Source organism: Lepidochelys kempii, chromosome 1 (genome assembly GCF_965140265.1).
Source record: "Lepidochelys kempii isolate rLepKem1 chromosome 1, rLepKem1.hap2, whole genome shotgun sequence".
NCBI classification, from domain to species: Eukaryota; Metazoa; Chordata; order Testudines; family Cheloniidae; genus Lepidochelys; species Lepidochelys kempii.
In genome coordinates, this window is record NC_133256.1 from 326,970,656 (window position 1) to 326,993,679 (window position 23,024).

General features: G+C 42.6%; 1 protein-coding gene across 13 annotated transcripts in view; it reads left to right on the forward strand.

Annotated features, from left to right (window-relative positions):
• The window catches only part of FBXL13 (F-box and leucine rich repeat protein 13), a 178,815-nt gene that overhangs the window by 49,859 nt on the left and 105,932 nt on the right, over positions 1-23,024 (forward strand). For all 13 annotated transcript variants that reach the window (XR_012156835.1, XR_012156836.1, XM_073328536.1 and 10 more), the window contains one exon: positions 8,083-8,215. Coding sequence is in view for 11 of the 13 variants with exons in the window: in XM_073328536.1 (XP_073184637.1) it covers positions 8,083-8,215 (133 nt within the window). In the remaining 2 variants the exon portion in view is untranslated. The remainder of the gene's footprint in view (positions 1-8,082; positions 8,216-23,024) is intronic.

Here is a 23,024-nt window from a genome sequence, read left to right on the forward strand (position 1 = left end):
ATCCCTGTTGAGGTCACAGGGACAAACCATCCCGATGTGTCGAAAGAATAGTAAATATGGCAGGCGACCAGCTTGGCTTAACGGTGAAATCCTAGCAGATCTTAAGCATAAAAAAGAAGCTTACAAGAAGTGGAAGGTTGGACATATGACCAGGGAAGAGTATAAAAATATTGCTCGGGCATGTAGGAATGAAATTAGGAGGGCCAAATAGCACCTGGAGCTGCAGTTAGCGAGAGATGTTAAGAGTAACAAGAAGGGTTTCTTCAGGTATGTTGGCAACAAGAAGAAAGCCAAGGAAAGTGTGGGCCCCTTAATGAATGAGGGAGGCAACCTAGTGACGGAGGATGTGGAAAAAGCTAATGTACTCAATGCTTTTTTTGCCTCTGTCTTCACTAACAAGGTCAGCTCCCAGACTGCTGCGCTGGGCATCACAACATGGGGAATAGATGGCCAGCCCTCTGTGGAGAAAGAGGTGGTTAGGGACTATTTAGAAAAGCTGGACGTGCACAAGTCCATGGGGCTGGACAAGTTGCATCCGAGAGTGCTAAAGGAACTGGCGGCTGTGATTGCAGAGCCATTGGCCATTATCTTTGAAAACTCGTGGCGAATGGGGGAAGTCCCAGATGACTGGAAAAAGGCTAATGTAGTGCCAATCTTTAAAAAAGGGAAGAAGGAGGATCCTGGGAACTACAGGCCAGTAAGCCTCACTTCAGTCCCCAGAAAAATCATGGAGCAGGTCCTCAAAGAATCAATCCTGAAGCACTTACATGAGAGGAAAGTGATCAGGAACAGTCAGCATGGATTCACCAAGGGAAGGTCATGCCTGACTAATCTAATCGCCTTCTATGATGAGATTACTGGTTCTGTGGATGAAGGGAAAGCAGTGGATGTATTGTATCTTGACTTGAGCAAAGCTTTTGACACGGTCTCCCACAGTATTCTTGTCAGCAAGTTAAGGAAGTATGGGCTGGATGAATGCACTATAAGGTGGGTAGAAAGTTGGCTAGATTGTCAGGCTCAACGGGCAGTGATCAATGGCTCCATGTCTAGTTGGCAGCCGGTGTCAAGTGGAGTGCCCCAGGGGTCGGTTCTGGGGCCGGTTTTGTTCAATATCTTCATAAATGATCTGGAGGATGGTGTGGATTGCACCCTCAGCAAGTTTGCAGATGACACTAAACTGGGAGGAGAGGTAGATACGCTGGAGCGTAGGGATAGGATACAGAGGGACCTAGACAAACTAGAGGATTGGGCCAAAAGAAATCTGATGAGGTTCAACAAGGACAAGTGCAGAGTCCTGCACTTAGGACGGAAGAACCCCATGCACCGCTACAGACTAGGGACCGAATGGCTCGGCAGCAGTTCTGCCGAAAAGGACCTAGGGGTGACAGTGGACGAGAAGCTGGATATGAGTCAGCAGTGTGCCCTTGTTGCCAAGAAGGCCAATGACATTTTGGGATGTATAAGTAGGGGCATAGCGAGCAGATCGAGGGACGTGATCGTCCCCCCTCTGTTCGACATTGGTGATGCCTCATCTGGAGTACTGTGTCCAGTTTTGGGCCTCACACTACAAGAAGGATGTGGATAAATTGGAGAGAGTCCAGCGAAGGACAACAAAAATGATTAGGGGTCTGGAACACACGACTTCTGAGGAGAGGCTGAGGGAACTGGGATTGTTTAGTCTGCAGAAGAGAAGAATGAGGGGGGATTTGATAGCTGCTTTCAACTACCTGAGAGGTGGTTCCAGAGAGGATGGTTCTAGACTATTCTCAGTGGTAGAAGAGGACAGGACAAGGAGTAATGGTCTCAAGTTGCAGTGGGGGAGGTTTAGGTTGGATATTAGGAAAAACTTTTTCACTAGGAGGGTGGTGAAACACTGGAATGTGTTGCCTAGGGAGGTGGTGGAATCTCCTTCCTTAGAAGTTTTAAGGTCAGGCTTGACAAAGCCCTGGCTGGGATGATTTAATTGGGTATGGGTCCTGCTTTTGAGCAGGGGGTTGGACTAGATGACCTCCTGAGGTCCCTTCCAACCCTGATATTCTATGATTCTCTATTGTTTAATAACAGATCTCCTTACTCAATCACTTCCAATAACCTTACCCAAACATCTCACTCTAATCTTTCAGTGTATCACATTTTCTATTCTTTTATAGCATACCTTTACCAGCCTCTCTCTTTTCTTTAATAACCTTCCCTTTAACAACAGCTCTCCTTACACACACCTTTTTTCAATAAACCTTACCCAAACTTTAAACTGCTCTCAATGTATCCAAACACACTTCCCCCATTCAAACACGCACAATTTTTTTTTCAAAATGGCCGACGGCACCAAACTTTGGCACCAATGGAAACGGGGTGGGAATGCGGGACATAAATCCTAAAGGGGTGTTGAAACCTGTCAAAAATACATGGTGATGAGTACTATCAAGGCCTTTACTACTGGCATCCTATGGAGGATATGTGTGGAAATGTGGGCACACATTGTGAATAAGAACCTAAGTTAGCCAGTTACACAGGTCCTGCTGTGATAGAAGAAAGACTCATTTTACCAATATGTTCAGTGGAGGAGGAGGATGCCCATCTAGGGCAGAAGCAAGGATTCTCTAGAGAAAAGGAGAATTAGGGTTTACATGACAACAGGAGGCATGGCTTAAATCTATGGGCAGAGACGGGCTCCATCTTACGAAGAGAGGGAAGAGCATTTTTGCCAGCAGGCTGGCTAACCTAGTGAGGAGGGCTTTAAACTAGGTTCACCGGGGGAAGGAGACCAAAGCCCTGAGGTAAGTGGGAAAGCGGGATACCAGGAGGAAGCACAGGCAGGAATGTCTGTGAGGGGAGGGCTCCTGCCTCATACTGGCAATGAGGGGCGATCAACAGGTTATCTCAAGTGCTTATATACAAATGCACAAAGCCTTGGAAACAAGCAGGGAGAACTGGAGGTCCTGGTGATGTCAAGGAACTATAACGTGATCAGAATAACAGAGACTTGGTGGGATAACTCACATGACTGGAGTACTGTCATGGATGGTTATAAACTGTTCAGGAAGGACAGGCAGGATAGAAAAGGTGGGGGAGTAGCACTGTATGTAAGGGAGCAGTATGACTGCTCAGAGCTCCGGTACGAAACTGCAGAAAAACCTGAGTGTCTCTGGATTAAGTTTAGAAGTGTGTGCAACAAGAGTGATGTAGTGGTGGGAGTCTACTATAGACCACCGGACCAGGGGGATGAGGTGGATGAGGCTTTCTTCCGGCAGCTCACGGAAGCTACTAGATCGCATGCCCTGATTCTCATGGGTGACTTTAATTTTCCTGATATCTGCTGGGAGAGCAATACAGCGGTGCATAGACAATCCAGGAAGTTTTTGGAAAGCGTAGGGGACAATTTCCTGGCGCAAGTGCTAGAGGAGCCAACTAGGGGGGGCGCTTTTCTTGACCTGCTGCTCACAAACCGGGTAGAATTAGTGGGGGAAGCAAAAGTGGATGGGAATCTGGGAGGCAGTGACCATGAGTTGGTTGAGTTCAGGATCCTGACGCAGGGAAGAAAGGTAAGCAGCAGGATACGGACCCTGGACTTCAGGAAAGCAGACTTCGACTCCCTCAGGGAACGGATGGCCAGGATCCCCTGGGGGACTAACTTGAAGGGGACAGGAGTCCAGGAGAGCTGGCTGTATTTCAAGGAATCCCTGTTGAGGTTACAGGGACAAACCATCCCGATGAGTCGAAAGAATAGTAAATATGGCAGGCGACCAGCTTGGCTTAATGGTGAAATCCTAGCGGATCTTAAACATAAAAAAGAAGCTTACAAGAAGTGGAAGGTTGGACATATGACCAGGGAAGAGTATAAAAATATTGCTCGGGCATGTAGGAATGTTATCAGGAGGGCCAAATCGCACCTGGAGCTGCAGCTAGCCAGAGATGTCAAGAGTAACAAGAAGGGTTTCTTCAGGTATGTTGGCAACAAGAAGAAAGCCAAGGAATGTGTGGGCCCCTTACTGAATGAGGGAGGCAACCTAGTGACAGAGGATGTGGAAAAAGCTAATGTACTCAATGCTTTTTTTGCCTCTGTTTTCACTAACAAGGTCAGCTCCCAGACTGCTGCGCTGGGCATCACAAAATGCGGAAGAGATGGCCAGCCCTCTGTGGAGATAGAGGCGGTTAGGGACTATTTAGAAAAGCTGGACGTGCACAAGTCCATGGGGCCGGACGAGTTGCATCCGAGAGTGCTGAAGGAATTGGCGGCTGTGATTGCAGAGCCACTGGCCATTATCTTTGAAAACTCGTGGCAAACCGGGGAAGTCCCGGATGACTGGAAAAAGGCTAATGTAGTGCCAATCTTTAAAAAAGGAAAGAAGGAAGATCCTGGGAACTACAGGCCAATCAGCCTCACCTCAGTCCCTGGAAAAATCATGGAGCAGGTCCTCAAAGAATCAATCCTGAAGCACTTGCATGAGAGGAAAGTGATCAGGAACAGCCAGCATGGATTCACCAAGGGAAGGTCATGCCTGACTAATCTAATCGCCTTTTATGATGAGATTACTGGTTCTGTGGATGAAGGGAAAGCAGTGGATGTATTGTTTCTTGACTTTAGCAAAGCTTTTGACACGGTCTCCCACAGTATTCTTGTCAGCAAGTTAAGGAAGTATGGGCTGGATGAATGCACTATAAGGTGGGTAGAAAGCTGGCTAGATTGTCGGGCTCAACGGGTAGTGATCAATGGCTCCATGTCTAGTTGGCAGCCGGTATCAAGTGGAGTGCCCCAGGGGTCGGTCCTGGGGCCGGTTTTATTCAATATCTTCATAAATGATCTGGAGGATGGTGTGGATTGCACTCTCAGCAAATTTGCGGATGATACGCTGGAGGGGAGGGATAGGATACAGAAGGACCTAGACCAATTGGAAGATTGGGCCAAAAGGAATCTGATGAGGTTCAATAAGGATAAGTGCAGGGTCCTGCACTTAGGACGGAAGAACCCAATGCACAGCTACAGACTAGGGACCGAATGGCTAGGCAGCAGTTCTGCGGAAAAGGACCTAGGGGTGACAGTGGACGAGAAGCTGGATATGAGTCAGCAGTGTGCCCTTGTTGCCAAGAAGGCCAATGGCATTTTGGGATGTATAAGTAGGGGCATAGCGAGCAGATCGAGGGATGTGATCGTTCCCCTCTATTCGACATTGGTGAGGCCTCATCTGGAGTACTGTGTCCAGTTTTGGGCCCCACACTTCAAGAAGGATGTGGATAAATTGGAGAGAGTCCAGCGAAGGGCAACAAAAATGATTAGGGGACTGGAACACATGAGTTATGAGGAGAGGCTGAGGGAGCTGGGATTGTTTAGCCTGCAGAAGAGAAGAATGAGGGGGGATTTGATAGCTGCTTTCAACTACCTGAAAGGGGGTTCCAAAGAGGATGGCTCTAGACTGTTCTCAATGGTAGCAGATGACAGAACGAGGAGTAATGGTCTCAAGTTGCAGTGGGGGAGGTTTAGATTGGATATTAGGAAAAACTTTTTCACTAAGAGGGTGGTGAAACACTGGAATGCGTTACCTAGGGAGGTGGTAGAATCTCCTTCCTTAGAGGTTTTTAAGGTCAGGCTTGACAAAGCCCTGGCTGGGATGATTTAACTGGGAATTGGTCCTGCTTTGAGCAGGGGGTTGGACTAGATGACCTTCTGGGGTCCCTTCCAACCCTGATATTCTATGATTCTACACCACCTTTGACTGGGCTGCAGAGGCAAGCTGTCTCCAAGATGTACGTGGCAAGACCACTTCAGCAGCATCTAGCAGTAAGAGGGTCATGTCCTCTGGGAGTGGTGGCAACACTCCCACAGGAAGCAATGCCAGGCCAATGATAGCAACTGCACATAATCCAGTTTTCAATATAGCCTTGGTTGTCTCATGCAAAGCTTATATGTGTGGGCGAGGAGAGTCCAAGGGGGTAGTTTCTTGGAACCCCTTTGATGTGGTTTACCTGTTAACGTTTGTTCAACGTTCAGTTGTTTTTTATTTTGGTATGGTTAATACTTTCATAAATTGAAAAGGAACAAAATATGTAGCTTGTCTTGAGCCTGTGGCCTTGTCTGCATTAGACTTAAAATTTCCCACTGTTGTATCTCCACTGGTGGAAACAATAGTCAGACATGCTGTGGACATAGTACAAATGGCTGATGGAGTTTTAGTCACCATGTTGTCTGGACCTGCCTTGACCAGGGGTAGGTAGATGACATGGCAGGTAAATTGCAGAAAGCTAGTCTATATACTAGTGCTCCTTATGTAACTACCACTGGTGGAACTGCACTGGTGGGAGCACCAGTGGAAATTTTTTTTAACCTTTTAATTTTAAATGCATTTAAAATGTTACAATAAAGATATTTCTGTAGCTTTGCGGTCTTCAAAAATGGTAGAAGTGTGAAGATTTTTAGAGCACTCCCTGGTAAAATAGTGGCTAGAATAGGCTTTGTCAACTTTGTTTTTTAAAAAACAGCCCTAACTGGAAGGAGAGCCTCCAGTACATGAACATACTGCTCCAGGTAGGAGTATAGTCAAATGTGGAGATCTCCAAAAGAAGATGTTTGTTTTTAACTGCCCATCAAATTTGAAGAAACCTGTTGTTATCACTTTATTTATTGTGCTGTTAGCCTAAATTGTTAATGAGTTGACAGGTTCTGCACTGGTTGTGACTCCCTTTTGTTGGGAGTCCCTTCTCCATCTCAAATATAGTTTAGAGCAATACATGTGTTTCAAATCAAGGCTGGGTGCTTTTCTTGAAGATGTTCTTTAACACAAGTTATTGGGCTCAATACAGGAATAAGTGGATGAAATTCTGTGATCTGTGTTATGCAGAAGGTCAGACTAAATGATCTAATGGTTCCTTCTGAGTTTGAAGTCTATGAAATGATATATTTACTACATGTGTTACAGTACTTTTGCACTGATGCTGTATTGCACATTTCATTTCATCCAAACATTAAAGTCTCTCAAAACCCCTGTAAGGTGGTAGCGTCTACTTTTATACTGATGCACAGAAAAATTAAGTGACTTGAGCATGATTGCTTAGGGTGAAATCCTGCTCTTAATGAAGTTAGTGGCAAAACTTCAGTTGACTTCAGTGTAGGAATCACCAGGCCCTCTGTGAGAATCCCAATCTTGTGCTCTAATGACTGACCTACTCTCACCCTCCTTCTGAATTAAAATAATGGTGATTGCTCTTCATAATGATTTGAAGTAGAGCACATATGGCATAAAATGGATAGATTTAGTATGGTGGGTGTAACATAAGTTACCCTTTTAAAGGTGACCTCTGAAGGAAAGATATGTTTGTGATCTTTCTTGTTTTTTTATGAAGAACAAGTTTAAAGAAGGCTTGCATGTTCATTTTTTATCTTAAAAAAGGAGGGATTTTTAGATGGGGTTTTTTGTTTTGTGTTTTGTTGTTGTTGTTAGAGATCAGGTCTTGACTTTCCCATGTTTGCTAGAAAACTTCTTAGACTGTTTTTGAAACTTTTTTCTTCTTTTTGTTAACACATATTTAACTCAGAGTTTTAACTCTGCAGGGAATGGGAGGGAAGGAAGTTTAAAGATTCATCCATGCCTAGTTCTTTAGCTTAACTTGGGTCCAGGTCTGTAATCATTCAGCAAAAGAGGGAAGACAAAACTTTATATTCCTGATATATCTAAGGTTAAAAATAATCTTAAAAATCCTTTACAATAATTTAGGTCTTTAGACAACATAAAGGAAAAATCAAAAATGGAAAAAGCCAATACTGTGTGGTTTTTTTTCTTTTTCTTTGTTGGTCACTTATGTATGTTTCCTCCCTGTGGATTGGTTAGTATGCCAGCCTGTGCATAATAAAGTTTAGGCCTCAATCCTGCAAACACTTATGCGCATATTTAACTTCATGCATGTGAGTATTCTTACTAAGTAGTCTAGTACAGTTTGTATGTAAAGATGAGAATGTGTTTCAGCATTTGCATAGTCAAAGTCTTAGATTGTACAGCAAATTTCTAACACTTAGTACTTTTTAATAATTTTGTCTATTTTGTTTGTATAACAACTTTGATACCTGATATCTGAATTGTTGAATTTCTTTAGATTGATTTTTCTTCAGTAAAGCACAAGATGCAGGACAAAACAGTAATAAATATTCTGAAGAAATGGCGTCCTTATGTGGTACGTTTGAATCTTCGTGGTTGTTCTCTTCACTGGCCAAGCTTTAAAAGTATTAGTAAGTATTTTAATATTTCTTTTATTTCTATCTCTTCTTTTCCCTCTCTTGCATCTTTTTCTTTTTATCAGATGCCTCACTCTGTCACTAGGTTTTTGTTTTTCTGCTCTGCAGCATATGAGCTTCCCTACAACTACAGCCATGGCAAAGCAGAATGAATATGGGATCAGTAGGCTCCTTTAAATTGCTTTTCGCCACTACTCCCAGTTTCTAGGCACTGTAATAGCCTTATAGCTTAGCAGTACTAGAGTTGTATAGAATAACTTTTATTATGTTTTGAGATACTGTGAGTATAGTCTGACAAATGAGGCTGGAATGCAAACTTGTGCTTAAATGTACATGCCAGAACCAACTGCACTGAGGTAATTAAAACAAAACTCAGATGTACACAATACTGTGATGTATTATCATTTAAAGTTGAAGTCACAATATTCAGTGTCTGAGAAATCCTGATTTCTAGCATCAAACAGTTAAAAATGGAGGCAGGGAGCACACTAATGAAGACTTCTCCAGTTTTTTTATGTTTAGGACACTGTAAGGAAAATTATAACCGTGCACGCCTGCCAATAATGCAAAATAAAACCATAACGTCCTTAGTGCCTGTTCAAATATTTCTTGCTATGGTGCTCTTTAGTGCCACAGTGCAGGGCAACTGCACCTGCATTCCCCCTCATGGCCCACCAAGATACTTAAACTTAATTCAGTAAAGTCTTCCAAGGATAAGCAGGAAACTGCCATATCTGATACATATAGAAACACACAAAAGACCATGAAAACAATGTTCTGAGTTTAAGGTGGGCTTCAGTTTTTGTTCTGCTGAACAGATTTTGAAAAATTGAATCAGGCCACGTATAATATTGCTAACTGCAAAAGTGCAAAAATCATGAGTGACCCTCAAAAATCATGATAAAAGTAGATCAAGAAACAAAATATTATTTCTTTTGATTTTTGAATTCCCCTTGCCCACCTCCAATGTCTGTATGACACTTAGTTGCCATCTTTCAAATTTATAGTGAGTGAGGTAATTTTGGCCTCAGTTGCAGGAGCTCCTTCTGGGGGACCAAAATAAAATTGAGCACACAGTCCCCACCTGGACTGAGGAGCTTCAGTTAGGAAAGTGGAAATTGTATGTGCTTTTGTCTACTGTGAAGAGCTAGAAATCAGGACTGTGTAGTGAATGAAGCTGTTGTCCATAGCATCATGGTCTCATTTGTTGAGGAATTTGGAAGGTGTGTAATTGGTTAAGGAAGGATTCTTTTGTTTAGGGAAGTTGAATGTCAGGCTGGAAAATGGATTCTATTTCTTCCTCTGCATCAGAGTTCCTGTGAGATGCTAGGCAAGTTGCTTAAACCAGTACTTTCAGTGATGGCCACTAATTGTATGTTCTTCTGATTTGTGGAAGTGCTGAGCACTCACAACTGCAATGGAAGTCAACTGGAGCTACTCTTTAAAGTGCTAGGTACTCTGAAAAATGAGGTCCTAGGTGACTTGAGTTGGACACCCAAAATTAGTGGACATTTTTGACAATTTGGGCTTTAATCAGCTCCACATCTGTAAAACGGGGATAAAAATGCCACCTATTCTTACAGGGGTATTGTGAACATTAATGAATTTGTTTGTGAAGTACTTGGATACTATGGTGAAAGCACCATAGGAATGCCCAGAAGGAAATTATTATTTCTGTATTCAGTGTAGGGTTTGGATGGCGTATGGTCTAAGGTCACAGTAAGTAATGAATAAGTATCCATGCACTGAATAAGGTAGGATCCTGTGGAAAAATTAGTATGCGATCTTGTAATTAAAGTTTTGTATCATGATTAAGGCTGCAAGTTTGTCATGGAGGTCATGGATTCCATGACTTTCCGGGACCTCCGTGACTTCTGCAGCAGCTGGTGCGGTTGGCCCAGAGGTTGCCTGAGCATTTCAGGCAGTCCCTGAGCCAGCCACTGCTGGGTCAGTCTTGGGCCACCATGCCCCCCTCCCTCAGCAGCAGCAGCAAGAGTTTGGGTGTGGGAGGGGGCTCAAGGCTGGGGGTTGGGGCACAGGAGGGGGTAAGTGCTGCCCAGAACCCTTACCTCGGGGGGGCTCCCCAGAAGTGGTGACATCCCTCTCCCTCCGCTCTGGAGGCGTGCCCAGGCAGCTCTGCACACTGCCTCTGACTGCAGGCACCACCCCCGCAGCTCCCATTGGCTGTGGTACCCAGCACTCAGGGCGAAGGCAGTGCACTGAGCTGCTGGCCGCACCTCTGCCTAGGAGCTGAGGGAGGGGGTGTTGCTGCTTCTGGGGAGGTGCAGAGCCAGGTAGGGAGCCTGCCAACCCACACTCCCAGCACCAGCGGGGGTCCTGGGCTGCATGCCACTGCTCGCCTCCCCCTGAGCACCTACAGTGCCCCCCCAGGCCATCCCCCAAGTACCTGCGGCACCCTGGGCCACCCCTCCCTCCCCCCAAGATTTATTCAGTGGTATATAGTAAAAGTCATGGACAGGTCACAGGTCGTGAATTTTTGTTTACTGCCCGTGACCTGTCCATGACTCTTACTAAAAATACCCGTGAATAATATGTACCCTTAATCATGATGGATATGGACAGGCACCCTTAAGTTTTGTATTTCCTAACCTTTGAGTGCTTGACTTTGCAATCTTAATGTTCTTTTCACATTTATTTTATTTATTTATTTATTGCATATCTGTATACAGTGCCTAGCAACAAACATTGAGTAACCAATCACTGACTGGGGCATCTAGACATTACTGCAATGTAAATTACTTGTCTGATGATCATATGGTATCTTAGAGCCCATCAGTAACTGAAGCCAGGGTCACTGCTATATGTCCAGGTATTGTTGCTATGATTAAGGGACTGTGAAATGCTATAGAGCCCAAACCAACTTGGCAGGAACCTTTGAGCTTCTCAAGCCTTTTGGGTCATTTTTATATTTATAGTTTTTATATCTAAGAGGAAATAAAGGATACTGTATGGCCCCAATAAGAAAAAAAGTGAATAGAGGGTGCTGCTTGAGATATAATAATGACACTTAGTATTTAGAATGAAGATTACTTTGTCTTTAGAAGCTCAGAGTGTAGACAAGTGCGTGGAGGTGTCCTGAAGCCTCTGGGAGTAGACTGATGTAAGTAACTCCTGAACTTAGTAGTCGGCACTTGCATTAGGAACTTCTGGGCGGCATTTTAAGTGATTTAGTTTTGTACAACAGTAGCTGAATCTTTCCTCTTTACATCAGTGTCCTTAAAAGAACACATTATTTAAGATTTTGTTATCTTTTTCTGGTACATACAGCAGCTCATGTTACAACCCATCAGCAATTAATCCAAGCACTCTGCATTGCTAATCAAATCACTCTGTGTAAATCCAGTGTTGTTTCGATGTGCAGTTGCTCTCACTCATGCTAGGCTGTTTCGAGTGAAATAATCACTATCAACTTTGTCTGTAAAACTTTTGTTGGTCAGGGGTGTGAAAAATAACACACCCCTGACTGACATAAGTTATATTGACAGAAGTGCTTGTGTGGACAGTGCTATGTTGGCAGGAGATGCTCTCCTGCCGACATAGCTACCACTGCTCATTGGGGGTGGTTTAATTATGTCAATTGCCTTAGAGTGGCTACACAGGAGTCCTTACAGCAGTGCATCTGCAGTGGTACAGCTGTGCCACAGTAAGATGTCTAGTGTAGACTTAGTCTACCTTGAGTGTACTAACTTAAGCTACGGTTACAGTAAAGACAAGCCCTCAGAGAAACACTTGTAGCCTGACCCTGAGAGAAAGCTACAAGACAGAGATTTTGGGGTAGAGTAGTGGCTGGAAAAAGAGTAAGAATATTGAACAAGGAAACTGTATCGTGTGTGTTTCCAACTATGTTCAGGGAAACAGGACTTTATCTACATTCTTTGTAAATAAACAGGATTGTGTCAAGGAAATATTTGACGTTTCATTAATTTCTCCTCCTAGTGGAAACAGCCCACAAGATTCTGACTAATGGCTAACTGCTTGGGTAAAAGGGGGCAACAATTGTAATTACCTGATATTTAATAATATATCTTATTTTGTATATCCAGTATGATCTGTATTTACAATTAATAATACAATTTTTGAGTGAACATTTTCAATAAATTGTCTCCAACCTGTTCATGCTGGGAATCTAGATCCTGTCTCTTAATCCGTATTTGTGGAAGGCCTCATTAGCAGCTTAATATTGTGGTTCCATTGTACTGGGGGCAGGAGGTGAGGAGCTTGTAAATAGGAGCCACACCCATTCATGCCACTGAATTTAGTTCTGTGGGGGGCTGCTGTGCAGTGCGATTTGGGGGACAAGCATGGATTGGGGCTTAGCTATTGGGAATGTCTTTATGCAGATCCACTGGCCATTTCCCCTGCAGAGCAAGTAATAGGAGCTAGTGAAGTCATTGGTGCTATATAGAATACTAGTTTTTAAATAGTTCCAAAGCTTTAGTTCCCAAACTTGACACAGTCTCCTGCAACCTTAGGTATAATGAAGCTAGGGATTCCACTGGAGTTTTGATAATTGGGAACTGGTTTCCCCTTAATAACTAGATAGATGATAACTTGAAGGTTGGTTTCTGTTTATAAGCCCAAAGTACAATTATTACCAAATTAATACTTATAAACCTCAAGTAATTATGCTATGGTAGTTACTGCAGCATTAGTTATATACATACATTATCTTATGTGCAGTGCTGAGGAAGAGCCCGTGGTCATGGTACATGTAGGTAACAATGACATGGGGCCCGGAGGCCAAATTTAGGCTGTTAGGTAAGAGATTAAAATCCAGGTCCTCCATGGTAGCATCCTATGAAATGCTTCCAGTTCCTGCAGTTCTGCCTGTCTGACTGACCCTGTGTGTGGGTCTCAATGCATGGATGAGACAATGGTATTGGGAGGAGGAATTTAGGCTTATTAGGAACTGGGGAAACTTTTGGGAAAGGAGGAGCCTATACAGAAAGGATGGGCTCCACCTAAACCAAAACAGAATCAGATTACTGACATGTAAAGTTAAAGGTTGCGGAGAAGATTTTAAACTAAGGGCTGGGGGAAAGCCAACAGATGTGGAAGAGCATGCAGTTTGGGTGGAAACATCTTATAGGGATGAATTTGCTGAAGGGGGGACTCTGTATATTAGTAAAGAAGATAGGATAGAAGTTGATGTACAGGTAGGAACTGAAGAGAAACAGTTGAACAAAAAACAGCCCCATTCAGTTACGTCACAACTAAATACTTACTAAATACTCATTTTATAAGTGTTTGCGTACAAGTGCTAGAAGTCTAAATACTAAGATGGGTGAACTTGATTGCCTGATATTAAATGAGAATTTTGATATAATAGGTATCACTGAAACTTGGTGGAATGATAATAATCAATGGACATAGTAATACGAAATATATAGGAATGACAGAGTAGGTTGTGTTCATGGGTGTGGCATTTAAAAGAAAGTATATAGTCAAATACAATAAAAATCTTAAATGAATCAAACTGTACCATAGAATCTCTGTGGATAGAAATTCCATGCTTGAATAATAAGAATATAGCAGTAGGAATATACTACTGACCAGAATGGCGATGGTGATTGTGAAATGGTCAGGGAGATTAAAGAGGCTACAAAAACAAAAAACCCAATAACAATGTGGGATTTCAGCCAGCCCCATATTGACCAGGTATACGTCACCTCAGGAAGGGATGCAGAGTTAAAATTTCTAAATACCATTAAAGGCTGCTTCTTGGAGCAGCTAGTCCTGGAACCCACAAAGGGAGGGGCAGTTCTTGGTTTAATTCTAAGTGCATCACAGGATGTGGCCGAAGAGGGGAATATAGCTGATCTGCTCAGTAATAGCAACCATAATGTAATTAAATTTAACATCCTATAGGGGGGAAAATACCAAAGAAACCCTCTGTAGTAGCATTTAACTTCAAAAAGGAGAACAAAATTGAGGAAGCTAGTTAAACAGAAATTAAAAGGAACAGTCGCAAGAGTGAAATGTCTGCAAGCTACGTGGAAACTATTTAAAAACACCATAATAGTGGCTCAAACTAAATGTATACCCCAAATAAAAAAAGAGGACCAAAAAAGTGCCATTATGTTTAAACAGAGTAAAAGAGACAGAGGTAAAAAGGCATCCTTTTAAAAATTGGAAGTCAAATCCTAGTGAGGAAAATAGAAAGAAGCATAAACTCTGGCTAGTCAAGTGTAAAAGTATAATTAGGCAGGCCAAAAAAGAATTTTGAAGAGCAAATAGCAAAAGGCACAAAAACTAACAGCAATGTTTTTAAAAATACATCAGAAGCAGGAAGACTGACAAGCAATCAGTGGTGCCACTGGGTGCTCAAGATGCTAAAGGAGCATTCATGGAAGAAAAATCCATTGCAGAGAAGCTAAGTAAATTCTATAGATGATGTGAGGGAGATTTGCGTATCTGAGCAAGTCTTTTTAGGTGACAGATCTAAGGAACTGTCCCAAATTGAGGTGTCAGTAGAGGATGTTTTGGAACAAAATGAAACAGTAATAAGATCCCAGAACCAGATGGTATTTACCCAAGAGTTCTGAAAGAACTCGGATATGAAATTGCACAACTAACTGTGGTATGTAAACTGTTGCTTAAATCAGCTTCTGTATCAGATGATTGGTGGATAGCTAATGTGGTGATTTAAAAAAAAAAAGTGTTCCAGAGGCAATCCTGGCAGTTACAGGCCAGTAAGCCTAACTTCAGTACAAGGCAAATTGGTTGAAACTCTAGTAAAGAATAGAATTATCAGATACATAGGTTGAATCAAAATTCAACATGGCTTTTGTAGAGGGGAAACCATGCCTCACCAATAGATTAGAATTGTCCAAGTGTGTTAACAAGCATGTGGTCAAGGGTGATCCAGTTGAAATAGTGTACTTGGACTTTCAGAGAGCCTTTGACAAGGTCTTATACCAAAGGTTCTTAAGCAAAGTAAGGAGTCATGGCAGAAGAGAGAAAGGTCCTCGCATGGATTAGTAACTGGTTAAAAGATGGGGAAACAAAGGGTAGGAATAAATTGTCAGTTTTCACAATGGAGAAAAGTAAATAGCAGGGATCCCCAAAGATATGTACTGGGACCTGTGCAGTTTAATTTTTCATAAATGATCTGGAAAAAGAGGTGAACAATGAGGTGGAAAAATTTGCAGATGATACACAATTACTTATAGTTAAGTCCAAAACTGACTAAGTTACAAAGGGATCTCACACAACTGGGTGATTAGGCAACAAAATGGCAGATGAAATTCATTAAGTGCAAAGTATTGCACATTGGAAAACTTAATCCCAACTGTACATACAAAACGATGGAGTTTTAATTTAGCTGTTACCACTTGAGAGAGAACTTGGAGTCATCATGGATAGTTCTCTGAAGACATCTGCTCAGTGTACAGCAGCGGTCAAAAAAGCGAACAATGTTAGGAACCATTTGGAAAGGGATAGATAATAAGACAGAAAATATCATAATGCTACCATATAAATCCATATAGTATGCCCATACCTTGAATACTGCATGCTGCCAAAGATCCAGAGCGCCACCAGGTGAGTAAAACTTAACAGGGGCCCGATTTGGGGGAATCGGCCTAAAGCCAGCCCTGATAATGTAATTAAAGAACACACAAGGGGACTGAATTAAGGTTGCCTGGGAAACCTGAATTCTGGCATTTCCTAACCTTTGTGTGTAATTTTTAGGTTTTTTTAAAAAGGGAAAAAAAAAAAAAAACAAACTGAAAAAACAAATTCCTGCATGTGACATCATATTGACACCTACATGAGTCAACTGTAGGGTTGGAACCTTTAGATCAGGGGTAGTCAATTATTTTTTGTCAAGGTCCAAATTTCTTGGTCAAGATATGGTCAAGGTCCAGACTGCAGAGAAACATTTTTCGCAGCTCAGTAACAATAATGATGATGATTAGGGCTGTCAAGCAATTTAAAAAAATTATGATTAATTGCACGGTTAAACAATGATAGAATACTATTCATTTTAAATATTTTTGGATGTTTTCTACATTTTCAAATATATTGATTTCAGTTACAACACAGAATACAAAGTGTACAGTGCTCACTTTATATTTTTGATTACAAGTATTTTCACTGTAAAAGAGCAAAAGAGAGAGTATTTTTCAATTCACCTCATACAAGTACTGTAGTGCAATCTCTTTATCATGAAAGTTGAACTTACAAATGTAGAATTACGTACAACAAAACCTGCATTCAAAAATAAAACAATGTAAAATTTTAGAGCCTGCAAGTTCTGTCCTACTTCTTGTTCAGCCAATTGCTCAGACAAACAAGTTCGTTTACATTTGGAGGAGATAATGTTGTTGGCTTCTTGTTTACAATGTCACCTGAAAGTGAGAACAGGCATTCTCATGGCACCATTGTAGTCAGCATCACAAGATATTTATGCACTAGATGCGCTAAAGATTCATATGTCCCTTCATGCTTCAACCACCATTCCAGGGAACATGTGCCCGTGCTGATGACCGGTTCTGTTTGATAACAATCCAAAGCAGTACAGATCGATGCATGTTCATTTTCATTATCTGAGTCAGATGCCACCAGCAGAAGGTTGATTTTCTTTTTTGGTGGTTCAGGTTCTGTAGTTTGTGCATCAGAGTGTTGCTCTTTTAAGACATCTGAAAGCATGCTCCACACCTTGTTCCTCTCAGATTTTGGAAGGCATTTCAAATTCTTAAACCTTGGGTAGAGTGCTGTAGCTTTCTTTAGAAATCTCACATTGGTACATTCTTTGTTTTGTGAAATCTGCAGTGAAAGTGTTCTTTAAATGAACAACATGTTCTGGGTCATCATCCAAGACTGCTATAACATGAAATATATGGCAGAATGCGGCTAAAACAGAGCAGGGGACATACAATCTCTCCCAAGGAGGTTAGTCACAAATATAATTAATGCATTATTTTTTTAACGAGCGTCATCAGCATGGAAGCATGTCCTCTGGAATGGTGGCTGAAACATGAAGGAGCATACGAATGTTTAGCATATCTGGCTTGTAAATACCTTCCAATACCAGCTATAAAAGTAACATGCAAATGCCTGTTCTCACTTTCTGGTAAAAAGAAAAGGGGTACTTGTGGCACCTTAGAGACTAACCAATTTATTTGAGCATAAGCTTTCATGAGCTACAACTCACTTCATCGGATGCATACTGTGGAAAGTACAGAAGATCTTTTTATACACACAAACCATGGAAAAAATGGGTGTTTACCACTACAAAAGGTTTTCCTCCTCCCCCACCCCCCCGGCCACTCTCCTGCTGGTAATAGCTTATCTAAAGTGATCACACTCTCCTTACAATGTGTATGATAATCAAGGTGGGCCATCTCCAGCACAAATCCAGGGTTTAACAAGAACGTCTGGGGGGGGGGGTGACATTGACATTGTAAATAAGGAGGGCAGCAGTGTCTCCTGTAAATATAAACAAACTTGTTTGTCTTAGCGATTGGCTGAACAAGAAGTAGGACTGAGTGGACTTGTAGGCTCTAAAGTTTTACATTGTGTTTGAGTGCAGTTATGTAACAATCTACATTTGTCAGTTGCACTTTTATGACAGATTACACTACAGTACTTGTATGAGGGGAATTGAAAAATACTATTATCATTTTTACAGTGCAAATATTTATAAGCAAAAATAATATACCCTTTGATTTCAATTACAACACCGAAATACAATATATATGAAAATGTAGAGAAAAATTCAAAGTACTTAATAAATTTCAATTGGTATTCCATTGTTTAACAGTGCAATTAAGACTGCGATTTAATCTTAATTGCAATTCGATTTTTTGAGTTAATCGCGTGAGTTAACTGCAATTAATCAACAGCCCTAATAATAATAAGTAAATACCAATGTGTTTTCCCCTGGCTTTGTTCTCGGAATCAGCGGAACCATTTTGACTTAAATTTAAAAAAAAAAAATCATCAGCCTGAGACAGACACCTGGCATGGAAAATTTCAGCCTAAATGGTTAGTTTGTCAAAGTTATAAGCAAGTGAAAACAGGGTCTGATTATTATGAAGGTTCCCCACACTTCCCATTAACAGTGCCAATTGCTTCACCTACAGTCAATCGTAGTACAGTAGCAACTTCTATATTTTGTGGGTCTTTATCTGTGCATAGCTTTTAATATAAATTTCTCTAGTTTTGGTACAGTTTTAAAATATGTGGTCGCAGCAGACTTCAGAGTCTGATCCCACTGAGGGTTACCAAAAGAAACTACAGAATTCGCTCAAGAAACTCCCTGAAAAAGCACAAGATCAAATCCACACAGACACACCCCTGGAACGCCGACCTGGGATAGTCTATCTACTACCCAAGATCCATAAACCTGGAAATCCTGGGCGCCCATCATCTCAAGCATTGGCACCCTGACAGCAGGATTGTCTGGTTATGTAGACTCCCTCCTCAGGCCATACTCTACCAGCACTCCCACCTATCTTCAAGACACCGCTGACTTTGTGAGGAAACTACAATCCATCGGTGATCTTCCTGAAAATACCATCCTGGCCACTATGGATGTAGAAGCCCTCTACACCAACGTTCCACACAAAGATGGACTACAAGCCATCAGGAACACTATCCCCAATAATGTCACGGCAAACCTGGTGGCTGAACTTTGACTTTGTCCTCACCCATAACTATTTCACATTGGGAGACAATGTATACCTTCAAATCATCAGCACTGCTATGGGTCCCCGCATGGCCCCACAGTATGCCAACATTTTTATGGCTGACTTAGAACAATGCTTCTTCAGCTTTCGTCCCCTAATACCCTTACTCTACTTGCGCTATATTGATGACATCTTCCTCATCTGGACCCATGGAAAAGAAGCCCTTGAGGAATTCCACCATGATTTCAACAATTTCCATCTCACCAGCAACCTCAGCCTGGACCAGTCCACACAAAAGATCCACTTCCTGGACACTATGGTGCTAATAAGCGATGGTCACATAAACACCACCCTATACTGGAAACCTACTGACTGCTATTCCTACCTACATGCCTCCAGCTTTCACCCAGATCACACCGCACAGTCCATTGTCTACAGCTAAGCTCTACAATACAACCGCATTTGCTCCAACCCCTCTGACAGAGACAAACACCTACAAGATCTCTATCAAGCATTCTTACAACTACAATAACCACCTGTGGAAGTGAAGAAACAGATTGATAGAGCCAGAAGAGTACCCAGAAGTCACCTACTACAGGACAGACCCAACAAAGAAAATAACAGAACGCCACTAGCCGTCACCTTCAGCCCCCAACTAAAACCTCTCCAACTCATTATCAAGGATCTACAACCTATCCTGAAGGACAACCCATCACTCTCACAAATCTTGGGAGACAGGCCAGTCCTTGCCTACAGACAGCCCCCCAACCTGAAGCAAATACTCACCAGCAACTACATACCACACAACAGAACCACTAACCCAGGAACCTATCCTTGCAACAAAGCCTGTTGCCAACTGTGCCCACATATCTATTCAGGGGACACCATCACAGGGTGGCTGATGTTATTAGGCCCTATCAGAGGCTTGTTCACCTGCACATCTACCAATGTGATATGCCATCATGTTCCAGCAATGCCCCTCTGCCATGTACATTGGTCAAACTGGACAGTCTCTCCGTAAAAGAATAAATGGACACAAATCAGATGTCAAGAATTATAACATTCATAAACCAGTTGGAGAACACTTCCATCTCTCTGGTCACGCGATTACAGACATGAAAGTTGATATTTACAACAAACTTCAAAACCAGACTCCAGTGAGAAACTGCTGAATTGGAATTAATTTGCAAATTGGATACAATTAACTTAGGTAACCTTGCATAATGACTTAGGCTTGAATAGAGACTGGGAGTGGCTATTTCCCCTTGTTTTTTCCTACTGCCCCCCCGTTCCTCAGATATTCTTGTTAAATCCTGGATTTGTGCTGGAAATGGCCCACCTTGATTATCATACACATTGTAAGGAGAGTGATCACTTTAGATAAGCTATTACCAGCAGGAGAGTGGGGTGGGGGGAGAAAACCTTTTGAAGTTAAACACCCATTTTTTTCATGGTTTGTGTGTATAAAAACATCCTCACGGCCTTTTCCACTTTTATGCATCTGATGAAGTGAGCTGTAGCTCACGAAAGCTTATGCTCAAATAAATTGGTTAAAACTCTAAGGTGCCACAAGTACTCCTTTTTCTTTTTGGTTGCAGCAGAGGTGCACCTTGAAGGTGGGGGTAGAGGGGTAGGAGTGCCCTGTCCTGGGCACCACGGCAGCTGTGCTAGCCCTTCTGAGTCTTGCTCTCACCTCTTCCCCTCCACTTGCACACAGTTACTGCCTCCCCTTTGGCGGAGGTGTGCCCCACCCTGCCCACTGGTGGGTCGAGGGGTAGGAGCTGGCCAGAACCTGATTGGCTCTCAGCTTCCAAACAGTCAGCTAATGGGGAAGCAGTAACTGGAAGTGGATGGTGTGGGTGAAATTGGAGGGGAAACGGAGCTGAGCATGGGTGAAAACATAGATCAGCCTCTGCAATATTTCCATTTTGGGGGTGCCATCCATTGCTCTTCCTGGTACTGGGGCACTGTTTCCTTGTGATATTAAAAAGCTGTATTCCAAATCCAGCTCTGCAGGCAAATAAGCAACTTTATATCTCTGTTAAGCATTAGATCATTTATAACAGTTCTTCCCTGTTTAGTAATAATGAGAGCCCTTTTTGAATAGTATATTTATGAAGAATAAAAACAATAAGAAGTCCTTGTGGCACCTTGGAGACTAACAAATTTATTTGGTATAAGCTTCCCTGGGCTAGGACCCACTTCATCAGATGCATAAGGCAACTCCCATCTTTTCACGTACTACGTATATGTACAAGGGCCGGGTTCAATATCTAGGGGATTCATTCCAATAACACAATGCAAACTGGCTCGAGCCCCCACCCAATGACCTGGGACAAATATATACCACCTCTGCTGGGCGCCTCCAAGAGGCAATGCTTCCCCTCTCGCAAGCACATAGTCTGAGTGTAGCAAAAAGCCTTTTAATAACAGAGAGAAACAATGTGTCATTATGTTGGGGAAACACCACCAACAGGATTCGTAACATAACCCATGAGCAAAAAACCCACCCCAAGCAAATTGGGGCATGCCCTTTCCCTTTGGTTCTTGAGTTCAGCAACCCAAAGTCCCAAAAGTCCAATGCCCCAAAAGTCTCTATCCCTGGTCAGGGCAGCCCCAGAGTTCAAAAGTTTATCTGCAGAGCTTTACCTCCCAACCCAGGTGGAGATGGGGGGTGGGGGGGAAGAGAGGTAAGGGGCACCTTACATGATCTGAAGCTGACCGCCCCACAGCTCCATAGGCCTTCGCTCCGCTCTGCCAGCCGCCCCATGAACTGCTCCGCTGCGCTCCCCACGAGCAGCTCCCGCCGTCCCACAAACTGCTCCACCAGCTGGTCCACTAACTGCTCCACGTCCCACAAGCTGCTCCCGCCGTCCTATGAACTGCTCCACCAGCCTGTCCACAAGGCACTCCAGCCATCCCACAAACTGCTCCACAATATATCTTCAGGCTCCCCCCACTACCTAACAGAATGCTCAGTGATTTCAGCTCTTAATCAGTTCAGCTCTTTGGTGACTTCAGCTTGTAGTAGGGGAGCCTCAGTGCTGGTGCACCATTAGCCCAAAGTGAGCTCAGCAGCCTGTAACTAGACTCTTAATGGAATCAAAATTAGCTCTGATATTCCACAGTGGAGAGAGGAGGAAGTGCAATTAGCATGTAAGGCCCTCACCCAGGGGCCCAAGCCACCAAGTATTAATACTTGTCCCCAGCCTCTCTCAATTCAGAGTTTTGGAACCCATGACCCTTGCCTAGCGAGTGCTGCTTAGTTGATGGTGAGTCCCTCCATCATAACAAAAGGCCACGTACAGTTCCAAGCACAGTTCCCATAATCAGGGTAATAACAATTTATTTTTTCTGCCCCAATAACAGAGACACTGGGGATCCCACAGCAGCCAAAGTGACCATTTGGGCAGCTGTGGCCTCATTCTAGGCGTGGTGGGTGTGCCTATGCAAATGAGATCGGCCCCTGAAGTTCTTTTCCACAACTTGCCACACCTCACCACCAGATGTCAGGGTGGAGCTCATCCTGACACTGCTTACATATATATTTACCTGCTACTGTATTTTCCATTCCATGCATCTGATGAAGTGGGTTCTAGCCCATGAAAGCTTATGCCCAAATAAATTTGTTAGTCTCTAAGGTGTGCGACAAGGACTCCTCATTTTTTTTGCTGATACAGACTAACACGGCTACCACTCTGAAACCTTATGAAGAATACTTACTGCTACCCCTACCCATAAAGTTGTATGTCTTTAATTGTTTTTACTCACCTTCTTTGTAAAAATACTGTTTTCCACTAATGTATAGTGTTGATTACCTAGAACTAGATCAATGCAACTTATAAGTTAAAATGCACTTTTGTTTATCTTAAACCTGCACATCAAAGACACTAAATGTTATTCTATATGACCGCACATTATATCTACAAACTATATATCTTTCTATAATTGCTGAAATTCTGTATCTTGAGCGGGCTCAAAATCAAAGATTATAACCATTTTTAACTGTTCACTGTCATTTGTTAAAAGTGATTCATGATTCAAGTGTCTGTGTGATTGCAAAGAATCTTAAAGAAGTGTATATCTGAAACAGCTTGTTCTAATTATGGATATTCAGTGATCCACTTTAAGAGTGAAAGACATTTCAA